This window comes from Vipera berus, assembly GCF_964194415.1.
Source record: "Vipera berus genome assembly, chromosome: 3".
NCBI lineage: Eukaryota > Metazoa > Chordata > Lepidosauria > Squamata > Viperidae > Vipera > Vipera berus.
This window is the reverse complement of record NC_138204.1, coordinates 192,241,124-192,268,383: the sequence shown is the minus strand read 5'-3', so window position 1 is coordinate 192,268,383 and position 27,260 is coordinate 192,241,124. Positions and strand designations below refer to the sequence as shown.

The window sequence follows — 27,260 nt, the reverse complement described above, 5'->3', positions numbered from 1 at the left end:
ACCCTACCCTTTATGAGCCTTGGTGGAGCAGTGGGCTAATGCCTCCTTAAGTAACACCAGCTGCCTGCAATTAGTGCAGGTTCGCATCCCACCAGGCTCAAGGTTGACTCAGCCTTTCATCCTTCCGAGGTAGGTAAACTGAGGACCCAGATTGTTGGGGGCAATTAAGCTGACTTTGTAATAATGCCGCTTGGGGGGTGTATGAAAGCCCTAATAAGCAGGCATATACATAGAATGAAGGCTACTGCTAAGCTTGTAAGCCGCCCTGAGTCTTCGGAGAAGGGCGGGATATAAATGGAATTAAAATTAAAAAAAATAAATGAGGTGTAACAAGAGGGGACTTGGGAGCAAGCATTGTCTGCAGCAGCTCTTCCAACCAGGCAGAATTACAAAATAACAGAGTTATTCTGGAAGGGACCTTGGAGGTCTTCTAGTCCAACCCCTTACTCGAGGAGGAGACCTTATTCCTTTCCAGACAAATGGCTGTCCAATCTCTTCTTAATAATTTACAGTGACTTCTGGAGGCAAGCCAATCCATTGATTGTTCTCACTGACAGGCAAGATTCCATCTTCACTTAGTATTAAAAAGCAAGTTTTTTTAAAAAAATGTTCTGTATATCCATCCATCCATCCCTCCCTCCCTCCATCCATCCAACTTATATCATCACCCAACTATCCAAGGAACTCTCTGGATAGCAAACAAAACAAAATCAGAAAATTATATTAAAATAGTAAAATTGCATTAAGGTTCAATAAAAAAGACCACTAGACAAATACACCCATGCCTGTTAAGTTTTCAATGGTTTTCATATGCACAATCAGGAAAAAGATTTAATATAGATTTAAAAACCTAAGTGGATTTGAACAATATAAGACAGCATTTGAAAATGAATTACGTACAAATGATGAACTTGGAATTGCAAACATTAGATTGTTAAGACTTTTTTAATTAGATTTGTTTACCTCACTTTATTACTTTTGTAAATAACTCAAGGAGGCAAAACATGCATAAGTTTTTGAAACTGGAGATGAACAAGTTATGGTCTGCATGATGAAATGGGCTATGAGTTTTGGTAATAATATACAAATGGATAAATGAAGAATGTAGATAAATAGACTGAAATTAACATTGTGTCTTAATTTAAGAGAGAACTTATATAAAAAGTTTAAATCCGGGTTATAAGTAGTCCTGGGAGGTCTGTTGTAACTTCAAATGGTCGCTAAGCGACCAGTTATAAATCAAGGATTACCTGGATGAAACATTGTGAGGGATATTTGACCTGGCTGTGGTTGAACTTTGAATCCACAAATTTCAACCACAGGAGCTTCTGGGTTTTTTGTGTGCAGAGAACTTTGCTTGTAATTTCTTCTGTTCTGTAACCTATAAGACACTGGAATGACTATATTTCAACAACCTCTTTTCTTCTTGTAACCGCAGCCTGGGAATATGATTTAATGCAAAATAACTATTTGCTTATATGAATTGATTAATTGCATTTCATTATCATATCCTTGTTAGGTTGGCAAGAATGAACATATAATTTCTCAGTCAGGCACTGGGTCTTCTGGCCATCGATCAGAGAAAACGTGTAAGAACTGGAAATGGAAGGGGAGATTTCAAAGAAGCATCAGTGGGCCAAAATTGGGTTTCTTAGTATATACTATTACTACAAATCAGTTTTCATTACATCTTAGCAACAATGGCAGGATTGCTTAATTTGCCACCTTCTCTGTTTCAGACTTCTCCCATGTGCATCCACCATGCTTAGTGTCTATCAGAACAATTGTTTTGGTCAAGCTACGACTATTTTAAATCCTCACTGCTTATTGTTATAGAATAACTGTGCCTCTTCTTCTTAAACTACTTAACATCAAGTTACTAGTTTCAAAAGCCAATTGAGGGGGGAAAACCATATAAATATAAGCTGCACAGAAATGGCACCTATTAATTACTACTTAAAATCTGTCCAGTGTTAAAAAGAGAATTACAAACTTTAAGTGCTGACAAGGCAATATTGATTTTCTACTGCAAAATGTTGCTAATGGTCTTCTGAGGTCCTTATTTTCACACAAATCTCTTTGTCACATAAAGGTGCTATTTGTAATATGCAGGATGATGAAAATAAAAACCCCAAATAATATATTTCAGTATTAGGCCACATGATTTATTCAGTAGTGTTTATGCTTCCAAATTACAATTTATGTCTATCCATTTAAGACTACAAAAGTTACCATTAGAATTGTCTGTGCTTATAAAATATCAACATTTCTTTGTTTTAATGTTATATATTCATTAACACCAGTCTGCAACAAGTTACATAGAATCATAGGCACTTCAAAGGCTTTAAAAGACATTTACTTTAAATGCTTAAAAAAAGGAACAAAGGATTCAGATTCATTTTGAATTTTATCTCGTACCTTCAAATTGCAATTAATAAAATAAAAAAACAAGTGGCCAAAGAAATTTTGCAACAACCCCTTGCAATACTGTTAAGAGTCTTTGGGTTTATGTAGGCTTGTCAGTAGCTTACTGAAAATATCTCCTATAAAGATTTGTTTTGTAAAGGGAAGTAACTGTATAGTTTGCAGTAGTAGTCCAATTTTACACTTTAAATTTCAATCAAGCTACACAAACCACTGGGAAAAAAACAGAGGTAAAATGTATTCTCTGACAGTAAAATTTATACAAAATGGAGGTTAAGGTTTACATAGCTGAAAAAATACATTTACACTAAGAGTTACCATTATTTGAATTATATGAACACAAATTGCACTAGGACAACTACAAAAAGGCATTTTATTTTTTAATTTTGGAGAACAGATAAATTAATGAAATAAAAACTAATTTGTGAGAATCATCAGACATGCTGACAAAATTAAACAACTTCCATTGAACCATCAGATAAAACAATCATTACCACTTATGCATAAATTTTGTAAATAATTCGGTGAACATCAATGGCTATATAAAATCATATGTTGCCACTGCTATTCACAGAATACTGCAAAATGTTAAGATCTTATTTTACATTTTTTTAAAGGAATACATGAAAGTTTTAAATACAATGGGATCTCTTTTTTATCATAAAGGTGCCATAAAGGCTCTTTAATGGAAAAAAAGTTCTTCATTATTCTAGGCAAAAAAGAGCTTTATTTAAAAAGTTCAGTGATCTCTGAAATAGAGACACTACGTTTAGAGTTTTATGCATAAAACTCTTTAGTGGGTGCCTTCTGGTAGGCAGCGCTGGAGGGTTTACGCTCCCCGAGGTCGTAACTCCCCTCGTCCTTCTTTCTCATGCGGTACACCAAGAGCAGGATAAGGAAGATTGCAAATAGAAAGCCAATGATTCCACCAGCAATAACAGCTGTAAACAAGAAGAAAAAAAAAGCTCCACTGATGAAGTTACTTTTAAACATGCAAAGTCTATTCGTGAGAGAAAACAGGAATTTGACTTTTTGCAAGTGCTTTGTTGTAACAAGAACATGAAGGACTGCAACAACTTAAAATTAATATGTCCTTGAATTCAGCAGCTCAGATCATAAATTAATGGGGACAGGGGGATGGGGAGGGAGATCACAGTATTTTCTGGGGAGAAGAGTATCCAATGTTTCCTGACAGCTCAGTGCTAATCATCATTACATTTAAGTCCTGCCAAGTTCAAAATGATTTATTTTTGGGTGGGTATGTTTAGCACAAGGGACACGGTGGCTCAGTGGGTTAGGACGCTGAGCTTGTCGATCAGAAGGTCGGCAGTTTGACGGGTCGAATCCCGAGTGCCGCGTAACAGAGTGAGCGCCTGTTACTCGTCCCAGCTTCTGCCCACCTAGCAGTTCGAAAGCACGTAAAAATGCAAGTAGAAAAATAGGGACCACTACGGTGGGAAGGTAACAGCGTTCCGTGCGCCTTTGGCGTCTAGTCATGCCGGCCACATGACCACGGAGATGTCCTCGGACAAACGCTGGCTCTTCGGCTTTGAAATGGAGATGAGCACCGGCCCCTAGAGTTGGAAACGACTAGCACGCATGTGCGGGGGAACCTTTACCTTTACCTTTACCTTATGTTTAGCACTGCAGCCTAAAAAGCAACATTAAAACATGTGTTTGAATCTCGTACTTGAGATTCTCTTTCTCTTGGCTACAGTCCTGCACAGGTAAAGAATATTTAGTTTTTCCTCAGGTTGTCATTCAAGAAGTCATCTTGGTGTTTTGCTACTATCAAATGTAAGTAAAGGTAGCTTCACTCTGAAAAGAGGAAATAAAGTAGCAGCCTTATGTCTATGGAGATTCTCTATCATCCAGATCAGACATGTCAAACTCGCGATGTCACGCAACATATCGGGACAGTTTTGCCATTGCCGGCAATAGGGTAGGCGTGGCTTCCGGATGACGCAGCCGGCCCGCGGGCCACAGTTTGACACCCCTGATCCAGATCATGGTTGTCCCAAAGGTGTGTGTGTGTGTGTGTGTGTGTGTGTGTGTGTTTAAGGCAACTGGACTTTCTTGTTGTTTTTTCCCTTCGAAAACATTTTGCTTCTCATCTAAGAAACTTCTTCAGTTCTAACTAACTGGTGGGGAATGGAGCTATTTATATTGTATGACTGCATGACTACAAAGAAAGTTCAGTTGCCTTTTGAAAAAAAAAAGCAGCTTTGGGTAAGCAGCCTTATCTTCTTAGGCGCAAAAGGAAAAAGGGGAAATTTGTTCAAGTAAGGAAGACACACTGCATAACCTGTAGCAATGGGTTGCAAGAACCCATCAGGAACTGAAGGCTTTTTATGCTCTTTCTAAAACTAAAAACATATTGATAGATGGCCCTTACCTGCCAGAACCTCTGTTCTCTGAAAAAGGTTCTCTGAATGTTTCCGAGTAAATACATCAGTATCTTCAATTGGCTCATTCTGAGCATTTCTGTTTTCTGCATCAGGCTTAAGTATTTTTTTATCAATCTCCTCAGGTGACTGTGAGAAAAACAAGAATACCAAATCAATACAGACAAATAAATATTCTGGACTTACATTTCTACAGTACTGTTTCAGGGCTTGCTACTTGGCACAGGAAAATACATTCTTTTCCTGGAAGCTTCAACTACTGTCTCAAAACTGCTCTTGCAATTCGTGTTTTTTTTTATAGACTATATAAAATATATATTATCATACAGTTCAAATATATTATCATACAGTTCGATAATATTTCATCTGGTAATCTGAATATGGGGATTTGTTCGATTTCTTTTAAAATGTTCAACATCAGATAGAGTTCTAAGGATTGTATTGAGTCATTTGGTTCCTCATGATACCTGCAATTCCAATTAACCTTGGTCAGATACTGTACTTCCACAGATTCAAAGGTTAACTGTATTTCTATTTTATCCATGAAGCTACAGCTTGTTTGCTCTCCTCCTATCAATCCCAATACTGTCTCCAGGCACCATTTAGCAAATTGTTGGAGGAAAGAAAAAGCAGATCTGCAGAGAATCTGCATGTTGATCATACTATGATTGAGTTCTTGGCTTCAAGCATGAAAAATAAGGCAAGACTCAATTTAATGGGCAACAACTATGAGGCAGAACAAGAGTTCACATCATTATCTGCTGAATAGTTTCCTTCAGCAAGGAATGAAGCTGCTGTAATAGTAAATTCCTCAAACTTACTGTCATGGCTGTTTCCTAGACAATATACATGCACCTGATTGGACATTTGCTGATAACCAGAGGATTTGGGGGGGGAGAGGGAACTTTTCTTTGTGTTGTTTGCATGGGAAAACGTCTGTAACCATTTAAGCTTCAGTAAGTATACTCTTGGCAAAACAAATGACCAGGAGTTGTTGGTTGTTTTTTTTTGCTAGATGACTGAGTGGGATGGCTGCCAAATAATCTAGGACATCGTATTTGGTATATCTGAAAGCAGCTTAGAAGTAAAGGAAGACTAACTGATTTGCACTGCTTCTGCTCATTCCCTAGCTTAAGTCATCCTCTTGGGGAAGCAACCTTTTTTGTCACTGATCAAGTCCAGCAACCAGATGTGAATGCACCCAGTTTGCATAATCTCAAAAATGAAAAGCAATATTTTTTCTAGTTTCTTATTCAAAACTGCTTTGCCATAAACTCATTTTTCAGAATTGAGGGATCCAATGTGTGTGTGTGTGTGTGTGTGTGTACGCACATGCACACACACACACACACACACACACAGAGACAGACAGAAAGATTAATAATCATTATCAGTTCATATACAGAAGGAATCAAACTTCCCAAATCCTTCCAGAAGTCCATATGAGTACAATCCTATAATACAGTATATAATAAAAGTAGAAGTCGACAACCTGTGTTCTCAAAGCATGCAGCTTCTGAATTTCATTTCTGTAGCCCTCAGAAATCTCTCTAATCATGACTGTTTAAAACTGACAGCTATCTATTATTTTCTAGGTGGGAAACAAGACTATAATGCTAGCTTCAAAAAAGTCACATCATAGTTTAAAAACAAAATAACATTTCTAAAACATCTCCCTGTCCCAATTTCATCTACATACATTATATGATTTCACTCACTCTGGAGGTATAAGTCCATCCTCCCCAAATAAAAAAAAGCAGATCTTGGCTATTAAAAGATTATCCATTCCTTTAACTCATCCCTGATTTAAAATAAACAATTTCACAAAGCAAGACTTAAGTGCCTCTGCATTCTTTCTTAGTACTTAGTTTTGCAAAGTTATAAGACTGGAAACCCCACTTTCTAACTTTTTGCCTATAGGTATGTTGAATGTGCCCATGTAAATGATAACATAGCCAGACTTGGCTAATCTTGAAAAGTTAGGGATGGTCAGATCAAAACTGTGCTTTGTGGGGAAAACACCAAGGAATTTCAGAAACATAAATTAGATTGAGAAGTTGAAAAAAATATCCTGGAAAAAGACAACGATAAATCACTTCTTTAGCAAAAAACAAAAACATGATACACGTTTCTTTAAAGACATCTGAAACTGAGCTTGACAAAGGAGACTTTACATGTATATTGAAGTGGACACAAGCATTTTGAAGCTTAGGAGTTAAAGATTCTTAACTAGAACAATCTGATACTAGGAAAGAATCTGTCCAAAGTAATGAGAGCTCCCTGTTCCTAAATGGAGAAAAAATAACAATTCCATATGTTCTTCTACTGCTTTCCATTAAAGCCTTTTTCCTCTTTGCAACTGAATTTTCAGCAACACAGATATAAATAATGGGAAACAGCATTGTTTGCTTAATATGGAGTCTAATAAAGGTAAGTGGGCTATGCAAATTTTTAGAATTAAGTGTATTGGACTATCTGGGTATATTTCCAAATAACTCTTTTTATATTGTTATAGCAGTGACATCTTATCCCAGACTTGTATGCTGCTTTAGAAGCTACTCCCAGCTGTTTTTTCTTCTTTCTGTGTGCATGCATAGATATTTCTCCTCACTAGGGGAAAAAAAGGGGTTGTGTATGTATGCTTCTGAAATACAGTCATGTGAAAAAGTACACTCCATTGAAATTTTGACTTTTTGAACATATTTCAGCATGCAAATATTTGATATTCATTTCAACAATATTGACAAATAAAGGGGATATAACAAGGATCACGATTATTTACATTTTGTAATCCACTATTTAATTTAAATAAATATAGATACAATTTTCACATGTGGAAAAAGTAAGTACATCCCTATATTTATGATATCTCAAATAACTAAACTTAAGATCAGGTGCAAATGATTAGAACATGGTGACAGACTATCTGAGAGGAACTTGTATAATTTAAACATCCGACATTTCAGTGAGTTTGCTCTTGTTGAAGTGTATGATATCACCATGCTTAGATGAAAAGAGCTGTCTGAGATCTTCCAAAAGAAGATTATAGATGCCTAAGAATCTGGGAAGAGATTTAAAAGGTTGCCAAAAAAACTAGACGTAAATAATTCCACTATCCAGAAAACCATCTACAAATGGAGATTTTATACAGCAGCCAATTTGGCTGTCCCAGAAAGTTCAGCCTTAGAACATAATGTAAGATGTTGAAAGAAGTCTCTAAGAAATCCAACATTTCATCACATGACCTACAGTTTGCTTTCCCCACTATTGAGTCAAAGTGCACAATTCTATCATTAGTAAGCAGCTATACAAATTATATTTTCACAGCAGATGTGCCAGGAGGAAGCCTTTGCTATCCAAAAACAGTATCAGGGCAAGACTAAAGTTTGGTGGTAGAAATGTTATGGTTTGGGATTGCCTTGCTGCATGAGGCCTGGGCAGCTCCTCATACAATTCACTATGGATTCTTCATTGTACCAAAAGGTTCTTGAGGATAATGTGAATTGATTGGTCAGAAGATTGATACTCAGCTGAAAGTAGATCTTGCAACATGACAATGACAATTCACCAAGGAATGACTGAAAAAAGGAAATTGAGGTTTGTGGAATGGTCAAGTCAAAGCCCACATTTAAATCCCATCCAGATGTTGTGGGGTAATTTGACACAAGCTGTGCATGCAGGAAACTCCCCAAACATTACACAACTGAAAAAATTCTGCAATGGAGTAGTGGGAAAAATTATTTCTACTTTATCTCTGAGACTGGTAGACAATTGTGGTATAAGAAGTTCTACCAAAAGCACTGCCCAGTATTAAAGCTAAGGTTAAGCTTGTTTTTTTTTCACAGAAGGAAATGATGTAGCTTTTATTTATTCATATGACTGTAGCTACATGAATCTGGAAAAAGATACTGCTGCTTTAATGTTTTAAAAAACTGCTTTATAGGAACTCACATATGAGGATTTGCCCTGCTTTAATAGGCATGCAGTACTTTTAACAGAGAAGAGCAAAACCCAATAGTCCTCTTAACAGACTGCACTGCTATAATATCAATTAGAGTCATCTTTACAACTGATCCACAGTTTTGCACTGAATCTAATAAATCTTCTTAAAACATAACCAAGTAGTATCTCTAAAATTTATTACAGTATTTAAAACAACCAAATCAGCATCTTCTTCTCTTCTTCTTCTCTTGCACACACCTTTGTTTGTGTAGGTACCTTGGTCTTTATTTTTGGTGTAGTTTTCTCAATCGTAGGAGCATCACTCGTTGGCAGCAACTTTGGAAGCATTCTAGTGGTCATCACTATTGGGTTTTCTTCTTCCTCTTCTTCTTCATCTCCTAGAGAGTATGAAAAAAGAGATGCAAATTTAGTTTTATACAATTCTTTTTTATTGTTATGCGTGCTTCCCTTAGGACAGTTATAATAAAGTTGTTAAAGACACCATAGTTTTAAGCATTTAGATGTCAAATCCAAGACATTCAGAGATGCATTTTTTCCCCAGAACAATCTGTAAGGTCATTTATGAGAAAAGGTAGAAATACATTTAGATCTCTTGCAGAATGAAGATTTCAATCCACATCTTCCAGACTCAACTGAAAGTAATCAAAACAAAACAAGAGTTTCAAGATCTTAAAAAAAAGTTACAAGCAAGTGAACTTAGCTAGTTTTTATAAGCAATAAATTCCAACAACTGGGCATTGACACTAAAAGGTTCTTCTTATGCTGAGTATTTCTACTATAAATAGCTTGACAACCACTTTCACCTGATGACACAGAAAGGTAGATATGGAAAAAGGCAGATGAGGCATTGCAGTAATTTAAGCAGTCGTGTTGTTATAAATACGGCTGTTTAAACAATTTTATGTTAGATGTTAATTTTAGAGAATTCTGGATCACAGCACATTTGCTTATGTATTGCAGACAAATCTTTAAAAAGGCCCTTGTAAGAGAAATCTAAGCATTATATGGACCAGATGTGGGGAACCTGCAGGCCCCTGAATATAACCAAAGTGATAGATGATAGAAAATGTTTAGCAACATCTGGAAAAGTACTGATTTCTCATACCTCATTTAAAGCAGCAAATAAAATGACACATGAAAGCCAGAGTTAAAATCACTTAAATAAAACAAAATATTTTTCTCTTTCATCAGCTCCGGAGGTCATAAGTGGCGCCACTTTTCTTAAAGCTGCTTAATATATAGTTCTTCTTTTGCTTTTAGTGGTTCTTAAAGCATTAACTCCATTTTTTAAAAACTTATTTTATTATTTTTTTATAATTAAAAATCTTTAGGGCTTAGTATACAATGTGTTGTCTGGGTATACATATTTAACTCCAAAATGGAGCATTAACTCCATTTTGTTGCACTGGGTTATTAGACTTGTGCTTGACTTTCATACATGATTTTAGTCAGAGGAATTGTGTTATTGTAACCAACAGCTTTGCTGCATATGATGTGGTAATGGTGATAATCTGATTTGATCTTTATAAATAGAAGTGAAGTGTGCATTTTTAAATAATAAAAGCAGAAACAGCCTTCAGAACCAATCCATAATGCCTTGATTTCTTTTCTGTCATTTTCAAAAGGAAGATAGCTAATAGCTATCTTCAAAGTCTTGTTAGGCAAAGACTTTGATTTTATACAGTATAAGGCAGCTTTGAAATTCAATTTCTGAAAATACCTTTGCCCAATCAGGGACTGTCGATATCTATTTATGGTAAAGTAACCTAAGAGATGAACAAACTATTAGTGGGTTTAAAGAAACCTTATTGGTTGAACCCTTGGATTTTAAACCTCAGTATTGTTTTGCTTTCTCTTCGCCTTATTATGGCAATTTTTTGTTGTTGCACTGTTAGTTTAACTGAAATTTGAATTTTTCTCCCCAACAAGAGAACTCTCCATATACAGCAATTTATTCTTATATACTTGGATTGTTTCCATAAGCAATTCTTGTTTTGGTTTTACTATCAGATATGGGTTGCAAAACCGACATGACTACTAGATGACAGCCAATAGATAAGGAAGACAGGTAGCTGCCATCTACTGGTCATTTGGATTTTGGCAGCCCAGACCTAACGTAGTAAAACCAATTTCAAGAATGCTGTGGTATTTTAAAAACTAACAGATATAATATTAGGTTTTGTAGCTTTTGATTCATTTCAAGATACACATAGAAGTGAGGGCCAAAGAGAAGGATTTGTGGTTTTTAAAAAGACAATTATTTGAATATATGAGGGTCATCTGAGTGAACATTATATAGGTGCTAGCTGAGCAACAACTTCTAAATTTTCAGTTTCTGCAGGTTGACTCTAAAATTAGATTCTCTCTTCTGTCTCTACCAATCATCTGCCTATCTATATCCCACCATTATTATTTTTACAAATAACTCAAAACAGTGAACATATCCAACACCAGCTGCCTGCAATTAGTGCAGGTTCGCATCCCACCAGGCTCAAGGTTGACTCAGCCTTCCATCCTTCCGAGGTAGGTAAAATGAGGACCCAGATTGTTGGGGGCAATTAAGCTGACTTTGTAATAATGCCGCTTGGGGGGGCGGCGAAAGCCCTAATAAGCAGGCATATACATAGAATGAAGGCTACTGCTAAGCTTGTAAGCCGCCCTGAGTCTTCGGAGAAGGGCGGGATATAAATGGAATTAAAATAAAATAAATAAAATAAATAAATAAATACTCCTATTTTTCCCACAACAACGACCCTCGGCTGAGAGTGAGTGATGGACCCAAAGTAACTAGCTGGCTTTGGGTCAGTCATAAATCCTTCTCTTTAGCCCTCACTTCTGTGCATTCATATTATCTGAACCAATGAACAGAGCTCCTTTCCCCAAATCCATTCCATAGGATCCATGTAATTTCATCCAATGTGCCTGTAAAATCATTCTTATGAGTTTTTGTTTTTTTAAAAAATTGTGCTTCTCATATAAACAGCATCACTACATAGCACTTTTGATATCAGATTAGAAGAATGGAATCAAACTTATTCAAAGAAGTTTTTGGGGTGACCTTCAGCCAATCACCGTCTTTCAATTTAACTGAAGTCACAGGACTGTTGTTGAGGGAAAACAGATGTAGGAAGGAATATATGCTATCTATGTTTCAGGTTGTACTTCTAATTAATAAATACACATATACACACACACACACAAACACCCCTACACATGTATAAGTTGTTCCCTGAATTTTCTACAGTTTATGAATTAGGTATATTATGTACATATTGACTAAATGTTGCCTCACACATTACAACCCGTTAGGAAGACATAAATACCAGCCATGATGATACATATAGGGAAAGTTGTGCATTACTGAGTCAGATTACTGTTCTGTCTAGTCACTACCATCTGCTTTGACAGCTCATACTTCACTCTTCTCTAGAGCTAACAGCTGGAAGAGAAAGCCAGTCAAAGGTTGCTTTGCTGGCTATGTCTTGAAGTATCTATTGGGTATACAGCAAACCCACACAGAAGTCTGTATCTTTTGTCTTCAAATCTGATTTGAAGAAATAAAAACACATTGTAGGTAGTCTCAACTTACGAGAAAGTTTCTGTTGCTAAGCAAGGCAGTTGTTAAATGAGTTTTGCCCCAATTTACAACTCTTTTATGCCACAGTTGTTAAAAAAATCACTGCAGTTGCTAAGTGAATCATGCAGCCATTAAATGTGGCTTCCCCCATTGATTGGGAAGATCATAAATGGTGATTATATGATTCTGGGCCAGCGCAACTGTCATAACTACATGCCAGTTGCCAAGTGCCCAGATTTTGGTCATGTGACCACAGGATGCTGCAACAGTCATAAGTATGGAAACTGGTTATAAACCTTTTTCCAGTACCGTAATAACTTTGAATAGTCACTAAACAAATGGTTATAAATGGAGGACTAGCTGTAGTTTGCTTTGGTTTTGAGTGCAACCAAAGTTTGGAGCAGCTTTCAGGTGCAAAATTGGGATACTGACTTAATTTCAATCTGCAATTCCACACTGTAGAGTGGTGGAATACTAGGGTTAAAGAGACATTCCCAGCTAACTTTAGAATCACAAGAAACATGTGATTCTTTAGTTCTCCGAAAACTGGCTGTCCTAATGAGGACGGCAAGTGAGATGACCAAACTTTCCTACTTTCCTATTTTGGGGGGAAAAACTCAAAAACCTAGCATTGCTAAGGACTGAATAAATTCTATCATGCAACATGTTATGTGATTCATATTCCTTTTTTCTTATAGACTATTGACTTACCAGAGCCCGATCCAGAAATATAATCATCATCATCAAATGGGTAGACTCCCGATGCTTCCTCAACAGAGCTATTGTCAAGGTATAAGTCTTTATCAGAGGTCAGATCTGCTCTCTGGAAATGAATATAAAACAAATGCATCATTAATTCACTGCCACGTTACAAAAACAACCAAACTAATTTAGAGATACCTTGCTAAATCAATATTAGAATGGAGGAAGCAATTGCGACAAAAAAGATAGTGGCAAATTATTTTAAAATATCAACTTTTAAAATGGTGCCAGTAAGTGTTGAAACGGTTTACCCAACAGCTAGACAAGAAAAAATGGAGGATTCATAAACTGTCATATTTGAGCTTAATGACTTTGTTGAAGCATAAAAGTTTATATTTCTTTGGCTTTAAGAGGGCATTAAAAGTTACATTAAAAGTGAGAAAGACCCCAAACTCCTCCATCTCTTTGGATACCTATACATCATACTTCCAGGAGAATATTCCCAATGCTGCAAATTGATAGTTGCTGACGTGATCCATGTATTAGAAAAAGGAGATAAGAGATTTCTCATTTTCCTTTTATATGACAACTCACAGATAAATGAGTGAACACAGTATGGACAAGCAAAAATCTAGGGTTAGGATTTCAATTTAGGGCTCCAGAAGAAGAATCATAGTCTATCAAGCTTCAGCTGTATCAACGTGGGGGCAAGAAGGCAATGTTTGTTTCAAGATCAGGATAAACTAAGCTATTTTCCAGCTGCTCAAGAAAACAGGTGTTTGTTGATCCCAGTTACAGATAACTGGGGTGGATTATCTCTGGCTAATATTTCGCCTGCCATTCCAATCATGTGACTAATCAAATAAAAAGGTAAATATGTATATGTACAAGCACACAGATATGCAGCCCACCATTCATTACAATGAATGTAATATTAGGAGTCCTACACAAGCTTTCCAAAACAGTCAAGCTCCTAATACGAATTCTCTTCAAACCATTTTAAAGGGGCAGTACATTTCCAAGACTGCCAGATGGTAATCATTGTTCTGTCTCTTTAATAAAAGACATGGAAAGCTGCTGCTCTTGAATGCAAATAATTGATGACTTAAATGTAGTTTATTCGTATTACTTTCAAGCTCAATGTATAAAAGAGTACAAAAATATGATTTTAAAAAGCTTAAATCAAGGCAAACATGCTTACTATATAATATGATACATAACTTAAAAGGAAAAGTATGCAACAAATATGACTTTTAAAAAGCTTAAATCAAGGCAAATACGCTTAGTATATACCGTAATATGATACGTACCTCAGAAGAAAAATCCAACCAAATTTAGCAGGATTTACTTCCAAAACAGTTTGTATAGGCTTCATTCTGGAGCATTTAGTATTAGACTCACAAAAAAGCTGCAGAAACTCTGTTCAGCACACTTAATCAGGGATTGCATTCCCATCCAGCCATTATTATCCCACTTATACTGATATTCTTAGAGTATAATGCTGAAAAATCCTCTGACCTAAATTCTTCACATATTATAAGTCAGTGATCTTTGGTGCTCAGTTAAATATTGAATAAACAAGAATAAATCTAAATGGATGTGCAATACATTAGTGTCCACTAAGCACTAAATACAGGTTGCTTCATCTCAAATATCTGCTGAATGCAGAACATCTGGAAATAGCTACCCTATTACCAGACATCAACACATTTCAAAATGTATTTCTACTGAAACTATTTCCTGATAGGCCTATATTCAGTGATACTCTCTGGTGTTAAGTTTCCAGAAGAATAAAGTCTGTAGGATGGCAATTGCTTCCCTTCCCTGTTCAGGTATCATATTTAAGTGAATAGAAGTATTATAATCTTCATTTCATAATAACTAGAGAAGAAATAGGGCAAACCAACTATAAAAAATGTGTATTCTGCCATACCAGTATTCATGTATCTACATAATAGACTCATAGCTATTTCCTTGTGTGATATCTAATTCAATAAAAGATTTAGAGATATAAGAATTCTCAGAATCTTTATAGAGATTATAACTCTCAGGATGCTTTTTGATATGAAATACTTATTTCCTGAAATGGTTTTCCATTCCTGTTCACTTTCAATACTACTTCTTACTTGATATTTGTATAATATATATAATGTGTCTTCAGAATTATAGCAAAAAATCAATGCATATAAAACATCATTTTGCTAAAAATGTAAACAGTTTTGATAAGATTTCATTTCTAAATAGATCTATTTAAAAGTCTGTGTAAATGTATAAATAATGGCACTGTAAGCCATATGCACTTTTCTGTCAGCAAGCAAGATTCTTCAGTGTCAAGGGAGTAACATCTAATAAAGGATTGAGTCTTGGAAGAATCTGCCTCAGGACTCAATAAGTTTTATTAAGCATTCTTTCTACAATGAAGTTTTCAGTGACCTAGAATATCAGCCTGAAAAAGTCCATTCAGCACCAAAGGCTGAATGGTGCTCAAAAATCAAATTAAACTTCATTGTTTCCTTTCTCAAATTGTTTTTTGTGAAACTGACTGACTGACTGAAAGAGACTGTGTCTTTGGACATTGGATATATCTTTACTTGTGTTTTAAATGATGCTGAGTTCTTGTCCAGACTTAGGAACATCTGCACTTTAAGGGATTAAGACTGATGTCCTTTCCTTAACAACTCTTAACTGATATCATGGCTCTCATTTGCTGTCTTGACAAGAAAAAAAATAGATATATATAATGTATTCAACATTCTGTGTTAGCAAAAAAACAACAACAGTGGAAAGTAGCAAACTGTATAGATGCTTCAGCATGTTCTGGGCTTATTCAGCACTTCATACGTGCAGTTCCTTAAAACATTTTTCTAGCCTATTAGCCCAGAAATTGGCAATGATGTGCCAATGAGCACCAAAGCACTCACAATCATTTCCCTATGCTCACCATCTTCTTTCACCATCTTACATTTTTTTAAAGAAAAACTGGCCTTCTGCACAGTTCCAATCCACAGGATGTTTATTCACAGTAATACAATGTTCTTAGAAATGAAAACAATGTATTTTTTTTTGTTTGAAAATGTGTCCACCTACTCATAAGGGCAAAGGTAAGCTGGGGAATCATAATAAATAATAAGTAGAGAGAAAAAAAATCACCATTTGCTTTCTCTGGCTTTAAAGTTTCCATGACCACCATGGCAGTTAGCTCACAAATATATAAGCTCATGGCAACCATTCTTCAAAAACACCCTCAAAAATCCCAACTATTCCTGTTAATGCACAAAAAAGGTTGCCTATTGATAGACACTATCACTCCCCATGATGGTACCCTATGGATTTCTAGCATTTCCAGCAATTGCTAGCTAAAGGAAGATAAATAGAATTCCACAAACCTGGGGGATCATCAGTTTGAGGAAACTGAATTTATTCATTGTTTCAGTAAAGGCTAGAAGGAATGCAGTACTTATTGGGAATGCAGCTCTATGCAGTGTATGTGCATCTGTTTTCATCCAGTAAAAAAAGATAAAGACTTCATCAAGATAAGTTGATTCCTAATGGCTACATGGGAAAGATCCATGATTTTTTCTTGGCAACATCAAAGAGTGGTTTGCCATTTGCTTTTACAATAACTGTGCTCCCTGTGAAACTATCTAAAAGCTCTAAACACAATATCCATTAGGGCTGGCCTTTCTGTTATTATTTGATATAGTTACTGAAGTTTTATTGATTTACTGTCAAAACCAAGAAATGAGCAAAATGACAGATTGTGTATGAAAAAAATGCATTGAAAATACAGGTCTATTCGTTATCATAGCATTAAACAGCCTTTATGGGTATCTTGGTCATCATAAATGTTATGCTACAATAAACAGGAGTCACGATTGAAAAGAATTTAGCAAGCTTTCTTTGAATTTCAGATGACCTGGTAGCTAAAATGAGAGTATTCTCCTCCTCTCAGTGACTATGCTATAGCTTAATAAAGGCGTTAATAGAGTCATCATCAAGGCATTTACAAAGACAGTGTTTCCCTTAACAAACGGGCAAATTTGGTCTTGTACAGGAATGCTGCTAAATCTTCTTTCCAGCAACAGAGAGAGCAAAGCATTAAAATGAACAAGGGCAAGAGGTCTCTTGAGAGCTGATCAAAGATATTAGATATATATTTGGCATAGGAGAAGGGTCTTTAAAACAGGCTTATCTGGTTCAGAGAAAAGTTGAACCAATGTCATACTGAATATTATTGTCATGGGCCTATTGCTTCAGCTGTAACAAAGCTTTCTCAAGGTTAAGTAAGATCAAGTGTTGAGCTGACAACCTATAGAATTTTAGATGTAGGTCACTAACTACCTTCCATGATGACATCCTTGCAAACTGCTAGTGAAACCAAATCTGAACCCAAATTTCAGCAAGGTTTCATTTGAATCTCTACAGCATGGGTATGTGCAGGAGCGTGCTGCTTTCATCATCATGTAAGTTCTGCCCCTTTTGAACATACATGTGTCATGACTTGCTTCACAATGCTATAATGCTACTTTCATCATTGGCCCCTCCTGCTCTGTAGATGCTACTGCTTTACAGCAATTAAATCAATTTCCAATCTCAGAAACATATCAGAAATATGAATTTGGATTCTGTAGCTTCAAAACAACAGAGATAATAAAATATCAAATCTTCCCACCAGACAATAGATGTCCTTGCTCCAGATATTTTTGGCAATGACTGTTACCAAGTTTGGTGCGCTGTAGGATAGCTTTTGAGAATTTGTGACCCTTGGTAAAATGACAGCCTTTTGTTGTTCTTTCCAGATGTTTGAAAAGAAACATCTAGATATTTAAATACACTAGTCAGTATTAAAATTGCTGATTTTCCAGGTGAGATGACAGATGATAGGTCTTTTGGGGAAAGCGATTACTTTCGTTTTATCATAGTTAATAACCAGTCTCCTCTCTTCAACAGAAACAAGGCTTGAAGACTCAATCTCAGTCCAACTTTGTGAGAAGAATTACAGCTGCACCAACAGACAAAAGAACCAAAACAGGTCTATTGATCAGCTCAGGGTGATGAAACTCATGAACCATGACTTGCTTCACAGATTTAATTTACAGCTGAAAAGAGAAGAGTGTCAACATGTCCTGGCTTCACCCTCTGAATGGAGAGTAGCATGCCAGACAAATTTTATTGCATTCTTTGACAAAGTGACAAAATTAGTGGACATAGTATACAGTAAGGTATTTGACAAAGTAGACTGCAAGCTACTATTTGATTTGATAGAAAAATGTGGGTTAGACAGCATCACCATGAGATGGATTTGTAACTGGCTGACCAACCACATCCTCTACATTGAGGAAAGTATGCAGTCAGGTACCCCAAGGTTCTGTCTTAGGCCCACTACTTTTCAATATCTTCATCAATGAGAGGATAGAAGAGGGAATTTGCAGATGACACCAAGCTGGCAGGAATACCCAAAACTCAAGACAGGCTCAAGGTACAGAAGGATCTTGACAGGCTTGAACACTGTGCCCTTTCTAACAAAATGATGAGAAAAAGTTCTACATTTAAGCAAGAAAAACCACATGCACAGGTACAGGTATAGGTGGTACCGGGCTCAATAGTGGACAATCACTTAAATGTGAACCAGCAGTGTGCTGCAGCTGCCAAAAAAGCCAACACAGTCCTAGTCTGCATTAACAGAAGGATAGAATCAAGATCGTGTGAAGTGTTAATAACACTTTATAATGCCTTGGTAAGACCACACTTGGAATAGTGCATCCAGCTTTGGTCAACACAATGTAAAAAAGATGTTAAGACTCTAGAAAGAATGCAGAGAAGAGCAACAAAGATGATTATGGGGCTGGAGGCTAAAACATACGAAGAACAATTGCAGGAATTGGGTATGTCTAATTTAATGAAAAAAAAGGACTAGGGGTGACATGATAGCAGTGTTACAATATCTAAGGGGCTGTCACAAAGAAGAGGCAGTCAACCTATTCTCCAAAGCACTTGAAGGCAGGACAAGAAGCAATGGATGGAAACTAATCAGGGAGACAACCAACCTAGAACTAAGGAGAAATTTCCTGACAGTTAAAACAATTAATCAGTTGAATGACTTCCCTTTAGAAACTGTGGGTGTGCCAACGATGGAGGTTTTTAAGAAGAGGTTGGACAACCAATTTTCTGAAATGGTAAAGGGTTATCACAAAAATTGTTCTATGTTGCCTGAAAATACTGAAGGATATTTTCATTGCCTTCCTTATGTAAATGCAAACCAATATTTACAATTCATACTTGTACTTACAAAAGCATTAGTTCAGGAATCTGGCGTTTGCCTATGGCAATAAAACCTCCAGATCCCAAGATCAAAATTATTCTACTATCATATTGTTTGGCTTGTTGTCACAGTTACTATATAATGTGAGGAAGTAACAGAAATATTATTCACATATTGTGCATCTGATGATGGATATGTTCCTAGGGCTGAATAAATAGTGATATAGCAAGAGCTGTAAACTTTCATTCTACATCTTTTAAAAAGCCGCTGTATAAAAAAGTTTCAAACATCTGAAATTACATTAAAATGCTGCACAGTGGGATGAAAGGGGTTCTTGAAAGTGAGGTCATCTATCAAACTATATAAATTTGATCTGAACTGTTAAACATATCTTTGACACATTCACATCGGGGCGGGGGGGAGGGAGGAATGACAGAATAGAAAACAGAATGTTTTTGAAGATGCTAAAATTTCTTCCAGACATACAAGATTACAACATCCATTATCCCCCATAGCACAATTGTTTGCTGTTACCATACCTGTGGGCCAGCAAATATAATGGGACTCTAATCCCCATTATAAGCATGGCTGGTGGTCTTCAATGACTAGCTAAAGACAAAAAGTGTAGTCACCTACTGTGTGTGCAACACTGCCATTGTCAGCCCTGCAATTTTCTTCCTGCTCCATCTCAGTGTTCAACATATTAAGTTTGGTTTCCCAGTCTTTAAAGATATTTACATTTCTGACTTCCACAGCATAGAATTCTTCCTCTTCCAAATTGGTAATGATATTTTGACTTTTGTTGGACATACAAGGATGATGGCCAGTTAACATGAATACTTCATTCATCTCTTTAAATTTGTTACTACCCATTTCAGTAGTCTCACGGCAGCTTATAAAATCCAGTACAGATAGTTCTTGCTGATTAACTGTTTAGTGACATTCAAAGTTACAAGGAAGTTTTTTTTTTAAAAAAAAGCTTTATGACCAGTTCTCACGTTTTCAACTGTTGCAGTGTCCCATGGTCACACGATCACTTCACAACTGGCTTTCAAATTGCAAGTTGTAGTCATGTAATGTCTTGAGTTGCTGGCTCAAATTGTGGTTGGTAAGTGAGGAGTACTTGAACACAACTAAAATAGTTAAAAACATACAAGATAAGTATGCCTATTTGTTTAACTGCATACGTTTATACAGTAAAAAGTGTCTCTCGGGCTTTAGATGACTGCAATATGGAAATGTAATCCACAGAGCCTTAACATATCCAGAATTATGTAACACTTTCAAGGAAATGTTTTGTATTGTTCTTAGGTAGGTAAAGTCTATTACTCAATTATTCCTGGCTTTGCATACTCTCTAATTAACATGTGAGTGTGAATTGCATTGCTTCTCTCTCTTCCCCTGACCTCTTTAAAAGACTTTTTGACGTTTCTGTTTTTGTTTTGATGTAACTGTGTACTCTGCTGTATTTCTGTATTGGTTTTTTTTTAGGGGTTGAAAGCCTCTTTTTCCCAAAAGAATAACGTTCAGTTTTATTTTTTTAAAATGTTCTGCTTCTGGATTTATTTAAAGTCTGGTGCTTTTAGCTGCCACCATACTTAAGCTCTTAACTTTCTCTCTGAAATGGTTGGTGTATGAACATCGCTCTGAAGAAATCTGAAAAAGGCACTTCTGAGAAAATCAACCGGTAAGAGACACTACAAGTTGGAGTTACAAAGAGAATTTCTTCTTCAAACTGTAGCAGCAGCAAGGCAGAAAGCTAACTAGACTGCTGCCTCATCAATGGATTTATTTCAATTAACAATTCTACATATCTTACTCTTCCTTATTAAAAAAAAAAGTCTAAAGTCCCTGCTCAAAAGACTTGAAAACAGCAAAATGCTTGCTGAGGCTGAAAACACACATTTTCCAGATTGCACTAGAGTCTATGTTATGTTCGCACATTTGGGAATCTATTTATTAATGACCCAGATTTATTCCCTCGATTTATTAACAACCAGGAAGCTCAGGGAAAGGTATTTCCTCCCCTCCCTTTTTTTCCCCTTCCTCCAGGAAGGCCTCACTTCCAGGGCCAGCCTATTGTATGATTTAAATACTAGGGTAACCTTGCTGGCATACATGCTGTTAACTCTAACCCTTAGCCTTTTCTTTGGTCCTATTTGCTAGCTGTTTAGTGCTGAAATGGCAAGACATCCCCCTGAAAACCTGTTTAAAGGTCACAGCATTCCTTTCTTTCTTTCTTTCTTTCTTTCTTTCTTTCTTTCTTTCTTTCTTTCTTTCTTTCTTTCCTTCCTTCCTTCCTTCCTTCCTTCCTTCCTTCCTTCCTTCCTTCCTTCCTTCCTTCCATCCTCATCTGAGCAACGGTACATCCATAAGTAATGGGATGTACCAAGAAAATATCTGCAACCTATCCCTCCCTATTAAAGTCTCGTTTTGATTGTTTTTTCCTGCAAGATGGGACGAAATATTTATTTCTGTTTGCAGGAAAATAGAAATAACAACTCCCCTACCCCTGTTAAATACCACACCTGAAATAAAAGCCCCATTTCTAAAGCTTGCTTTGTAATTTGGAGCAATAACTAGTGTCAACAATGAATACATTGTATTGTTACATAATATAGTAACACTGAAGTAGGCAATTAGACAAATATAACTGGAGAGTTTTTATTAATTTTGAAAAACATTACTACGACCATTAGAAAAGCGACATGATGTTCCTAGTATTATTTTTTTATGGCTTATTTGCTCTTTTACTCTTGTACAAAATGCTGCTTTCAGAATAATTGTAATTCACTTTGGGTTCTTAGGAAAACAGATACAAATCTATAAAATGAACCAATTAAACTTATCAAAATGCTACAGGAATTTTAATATCTATGTTATGGCCAGACCTTCAGTTTTCAGGCATCCCAAATAAAATACTGTACATGTATCTTTTGCCATTACGTCAATTGCTAAAGGCAGCTTTACTTGGAGCAGCTTATATCCTGTGACAATATCTGTAACACTTATCAAACATCCACATCTGCCTATCCCAGGTCTTTGGGAAGGACTCCACAGGCAGACAAAAATGCCAAATGCAACCTGAACATCTGGCGGACTGTGTGACAAACCATAATAAAAACCAACAGTATGATAAAGTAGTAGCAATGGTGCCTTGGACTATCTGCAAGAAAAAGCTCTTGACTGTAAGCAAGAACCAATAGGACCACAAACAGACAAAATAAAACGAAGACACTTGAAAGTGCCCAGGGATTTTAGAATTCAAACAAACACCTGCCATGTAACACTCCAGACCTAACAAACAGTTAATTCATAAAACACGCCTGATTGGGAGCAACAGGCTTTGACTCAACCTTATTCAGACTAAATAGCTTTGGGTTTTAGGACCCTCTGGTTCTGGGGACCTTCTTTCTAACTGTTTCTAGATGGGGTTGCACTACCCCAGTCAGATCCTATGTGCAATTTTGGGGTCCTCGTGAACTATGGCTCCTACTCAAGGAGCAGATGGAAGCTGTGGTTGGGAGGGCCTTTGCTCAGCTTTGTGTCATGCACTGGTGGGGCCTGTTCATGGACCGGGAGGTAGTCACTCATGCCCTATTGACCTCCTGATTGATTTGATTTGATTAAATTTATATGCCGCCCTTCTCCCTGAGGACTCAGGGCAGCTCACAACCATAAAAATTAAAAAGCATAAAGTAAAAAATTTAAAAAAGAATTAAACAATAGATGCAATAAATACAAGACAATTTAACCCAGTAAAAAGCCTAATTAAAAAACGTAGTCAGTCCAGGCCTGCTTGTTGGAACAACCAGGTCTTCAGGTCACAGCGGAAGGACCGAAGGTCAGGGGCTGTCCGCAGCTCTGGGTGTAGTTCATTGGATTACTGCAATGCACTCTACATGGGGCTGCCCTTGAAAAGTATTCAAGTATTGCTGCAAAATGCAGCAATATAAGCAATTATGGGTGCTGATCGCTCAGCACATGCGATACTCTGTTCCATGAACTACATTGACTGCTTATATACTTCTAGGTGCAACTCATAGGATTGATGGTTATCTTTTAGGCTCTTCATGGCTTGAGGCCAGATGACTTATGGGACTGTTTCTCCCCATGGAGTCTACCTATCTGGCAGAAGTGTGCTCCATGTCCCATCTACCAGAGGGCTTCATCTAACAGCATCTACAGTAGGAAGTGAGACTTTTCTGCCATGGTGCTTATCCTTTGGAATTACATTCCCCCTGAGATTAAGTTTGCCCCAAACTTGTTGGTCTTCCAGCAGCCATTAAAATCATGGCAATACAGATGAGCCCATCTTACAGGTGAATTAAATGTGGAATGTTGTGAATGTTCTTGGCAGCTATTCTGTGTTATTGGTGTTTTTTTAAAAACACACACCAAAACTCTGGTTGTTTTAGCATGATTTTATTTTGCTTTTAATTGCTAGCCAAGTCACACTATAAATTGTATAAATGGCTTGTATAAATTTATTAAACAAACAAACCAATACAATCTCTCAGAGCAACAGTAGTCCTGGCCAAAGTTACAATTCAGGAATTTTCAGTGGGTAGTATACTTTAAATGCAATATTTATATAAAAGCATACTATGGCAACAAAATTCTAGTCCATTTTTCTCACTTTTTTGGTGCAAAAGGAAGGAAACCTATCTCCTTTATGAAGACAGGACAGTCTGCATTTGTTGACTGTTTTGATAACTGAATAGAGTAGAGTAGAGTAGAATAATAATTTTATTGTCACTTTTTATGTACACTAATTGGCATACATTAAAATGAAATTTTGTTGCATTCAGCTCTCAAAAGGTCACCACCTCTGATATACTGTACACTACATAAATATGACAAAAATAAATAAATACAGAATTATGCATATACCCACATATATTATATGACACAGAGAAACAACAGTCTAGTTCAGGTTATATATACATGTGCATGGTTAGAAAAATGAATCTTGCATGTTTACCAAGTGGATGGCATAGGGAACAAAGGTATTACAGAACTGGGTTGTCCTGCTAGAAATACTTTGAAACCTCCTCCCAGAGGGGAGCAACAGAAACAGACTGTAAAGTGGGTGTGTGGGGTCTCTAGCAATGCTTTGCACTCTAAGCACATAGCGCTTATAAGCAGCATCCTGAATACCAGGGAGCGAGCTTCCTATGATCTTCTCAGCTGTCCTTACCATTCTCTCTATGGACTTTCTTATCAGTAAGAGAAATTACTCTCAAGGGGGAGTTACTTGTGTATTATATAGAGAACCAATTCCTCCTGAAGATTCAAGACATATTTTTTCTTCTTCTAAGGAAGTGACTTTGGACAGCTGTTATTATGTTTCAATATACGGGTGAAAACACTCAGATCAATAAAGTTACATTAAACATGGGTAGATATCCCAAGCCAATGTCTTCCAGATATGCTTGGATGTATGTTTATCAGTCTAGTGCCTTGAACATATGTTGTAATATTTGTTTGGTAGACATTCAAGGATATTTTTTTTGTCCCATAGTATCTGAAGAGGACAAATTGGAACGACTGATGTGACATATGTGTAAAGGGAAGCGACTCAACAGTGACTGATGGTGATTTCAAAAACATCCATGTTGTATTCTTGCCAATCACTTCTTCTACTGGAGGAAGTCAGCCATCACTCTGCATAAATATATTTTGCATTCTGCATTTGAATGTGATTCTGAATTTCCTGGAAACCATTTTGTGAAATCTTTACATTGACCCTTATTTTTGTTGTTGTTGTTGTTGTTAGTTGCAAAGTCGTGTCCGACCCATCGTGACACCATGGACAACGTTCCTCCAGGCCTTCCTGTCCTCTACCATCTTCTGGAGTCCATTTAGGCTCACGCCTACTGCTTCAGTGACTCCATCCAGCCATCTCATTCTCTGTCGTCCCATTCTTCTCTTGCCCTCAACCTTTCCCAGCATTAGGCTCTTCTCCAGTGAGTCCTTCCTTCTCATTAGGTGGCCAAAGTATTTGAGTTTCAACTTCAGGATCTGGCCTTCTAAAGAGCTGTCAGGGTTGATCTCCTCTAGGACTGACTGGTTTGATCGCCTTGCAGTCCAAGGGACTCGCAGGAGTCTTCTCCAGCACCATAGTGCAAAGGCTTCAATTCTTTGGTGCTCAGCCTTTCTTATGGTCCAACTTTCACAGCCATACATTGTAACTGGGAAGACCATAGCCTTGACTATATGCACTATTGTTGGCAGGGTGATCTCTCTGCTTTTTAGTGTGCTGTCTAGATTTGCCATGGCTTTCCTCCCTAGGAGCAAGCGTCTTTTAATTTCTGGCTGCAGTCCCTGTCTGCAGTGATCTTGGAGCCCAGGAAAATAAAATCTGTTACTACCTCCATTTCTTCCCCATCTATTTGCCATGATCTTGGTTTTCTTAATGTTTAGTTTCAACCCAACTTTTGCACTCTCCTTCTTCACTTGCAACAAGAGGCTCTTTAGTTCCTCTTCACTTTCTGCCATTAGAGTGGTATCATCTGCATATCTTTGGTTGTTGATATTTCTCCCGGCAATCTTAATTCCAACTTTTGATTCATCTAGCCCTGCCTTTCTCATGATGTGCTCTGCATATAAGTTAAACAGGCAGGGTGACAATATACAGCCTTGCCAGACTCTTTTCCCAATTTTGAACCAATCAGTGGTTCCGTGTCCAGTTCTCACTGCTGCTTCTTGGCCCGCATATAGGTTTCTCAAGAGACAAATAAGATGGTCTGGTACTCCCATCTCTTTAAGAACTTGCCACAGTTTGTTGTGATCCACACAATCAAAGGCTTTAGCATAGTCAATGAAGCAGAAGTAGATGTTTTTCTGGAACTCCCTAGCTTTCTCCATGATCCAACGTATGTTGGCAATTTGATCTCTAGTTCCTCTGCCTCTTCGAAATCCTGCCTGTACTTCTGATAGTTCTTGATCCACATACTGCTGGAGTCTAGCTTGTAGCATTTTAAGCATAACTTTACTAGCATGTGAAATGAGTGCAATGGTGCAATAGTTTGAACATTCTTTGGCACTGCCTTTCTTTGGAATTGGAATGTAAACTGATCTTTTCCAATCCTGTGGCCACTCTTGAGTTTTCCAAATTTGCTGGCAAATTGAGTGTAGCACATTTACTGCATCGTCTTTTAAGATTTTGAATAGCTCAGCTGGAATACTGTCTCTTACACTACCTTTGTTGTTGCTCAGCTTTCCTAAGGCCCATTTCACTTCATATTCTAGGATGTCTGGCTCGAGGTCAGTGACCACCTCATCGTGGTTATTAGGGACGTTAAGTTCATTCTTGTATAGTTCTTCTGTGTAATTTTTCCACTTCTTCTTAATCTCTTCTGCCTCTGTTAGGTCCCTGTCATTTTGGTCCTTTATCATGCCCATTTTTGCATGAAACGTTCCCTTCATCTCTCCAATTTTCTTGAAGAGATCTCTAGTCCTCCCTATTGTTTTCTTCTATTTCTTTGCACTGTTCATTTAAGAAGGCATTCTTATCTCTTCTAGCTATTCTCTGGAATTCTGCATTCAATTGGGCGTATCTTTCTTCTTCTCCCTTGCCTTTCGTTTCCCTCCTGTCCTCAGCTATTTGCAAAGCTTCCTCAGACAGCCATTTTGCTTTCTTGCATTTCTTTTTCTTTGGGATGGTTTTAGTTGGTACCTCTTGTATAATGTTGGGAACCTCTGTCCATAGTTCTTCAGGCACTCTGTCTATCAGATCTAATTCCTTAAAGCTATTTGTCACCTCTACTGTATATTCATCAGGGATATGATTTAGTTCACGGGTCGGCAACCCGCGGCTCCGGAGCCGCATGCGGCTCTTTGAGCCGTCTTCTGCGGCTCCCAGCCGCCCGGTGCGAGCGCACCTCTTAGAACGGGCAGTGGTGCGCGCGCACCTCTCCAAATA

The 27,260-nt window shown here is 37.1% G+C and overlaps 1 protein-coding gene across 2 annotated transcripts in view; it reads right to left on the bottom strand.

Annotated features, from left to right (window-relative positions):
• Nucleotides 1–2,154: 2,154 nt before the first annotated feature.
• SDC2 (syndecan 2) overlaps nt 2,155–27,260 on the bottom strand; it is an 81,530-nt gene continuing 56,424 nt past the window's right edge. The window contains exons 2-5 of one of the 2 annotated variants that reach the window (XM_081322163.1): nt 13,081–13,192; nt 9,030–9,169; nt 4,820–4,958; nt 2,155–3,365 (exon numbers count right to left, since the gene is read on the bottom strand). In XM_081322163.1, coding sequence (XP_081178289.1) covers nt 3,202–3,365; nt 4,820–4,958; nt 9,030–9,169; nt 13,081–13,192 — 555 coding nt within the window. In that variant the 3' untranslated portion in view covers nt 2,155–3,201. The remainder of the gene's footprint in view (nt 3,366–4,819; nt 4,959–9,029; nt 9,170–13,080; nt 13,193–27,260) is intronic. The other variant, XM_081322164.1, reaches the window with a different exon arrangement.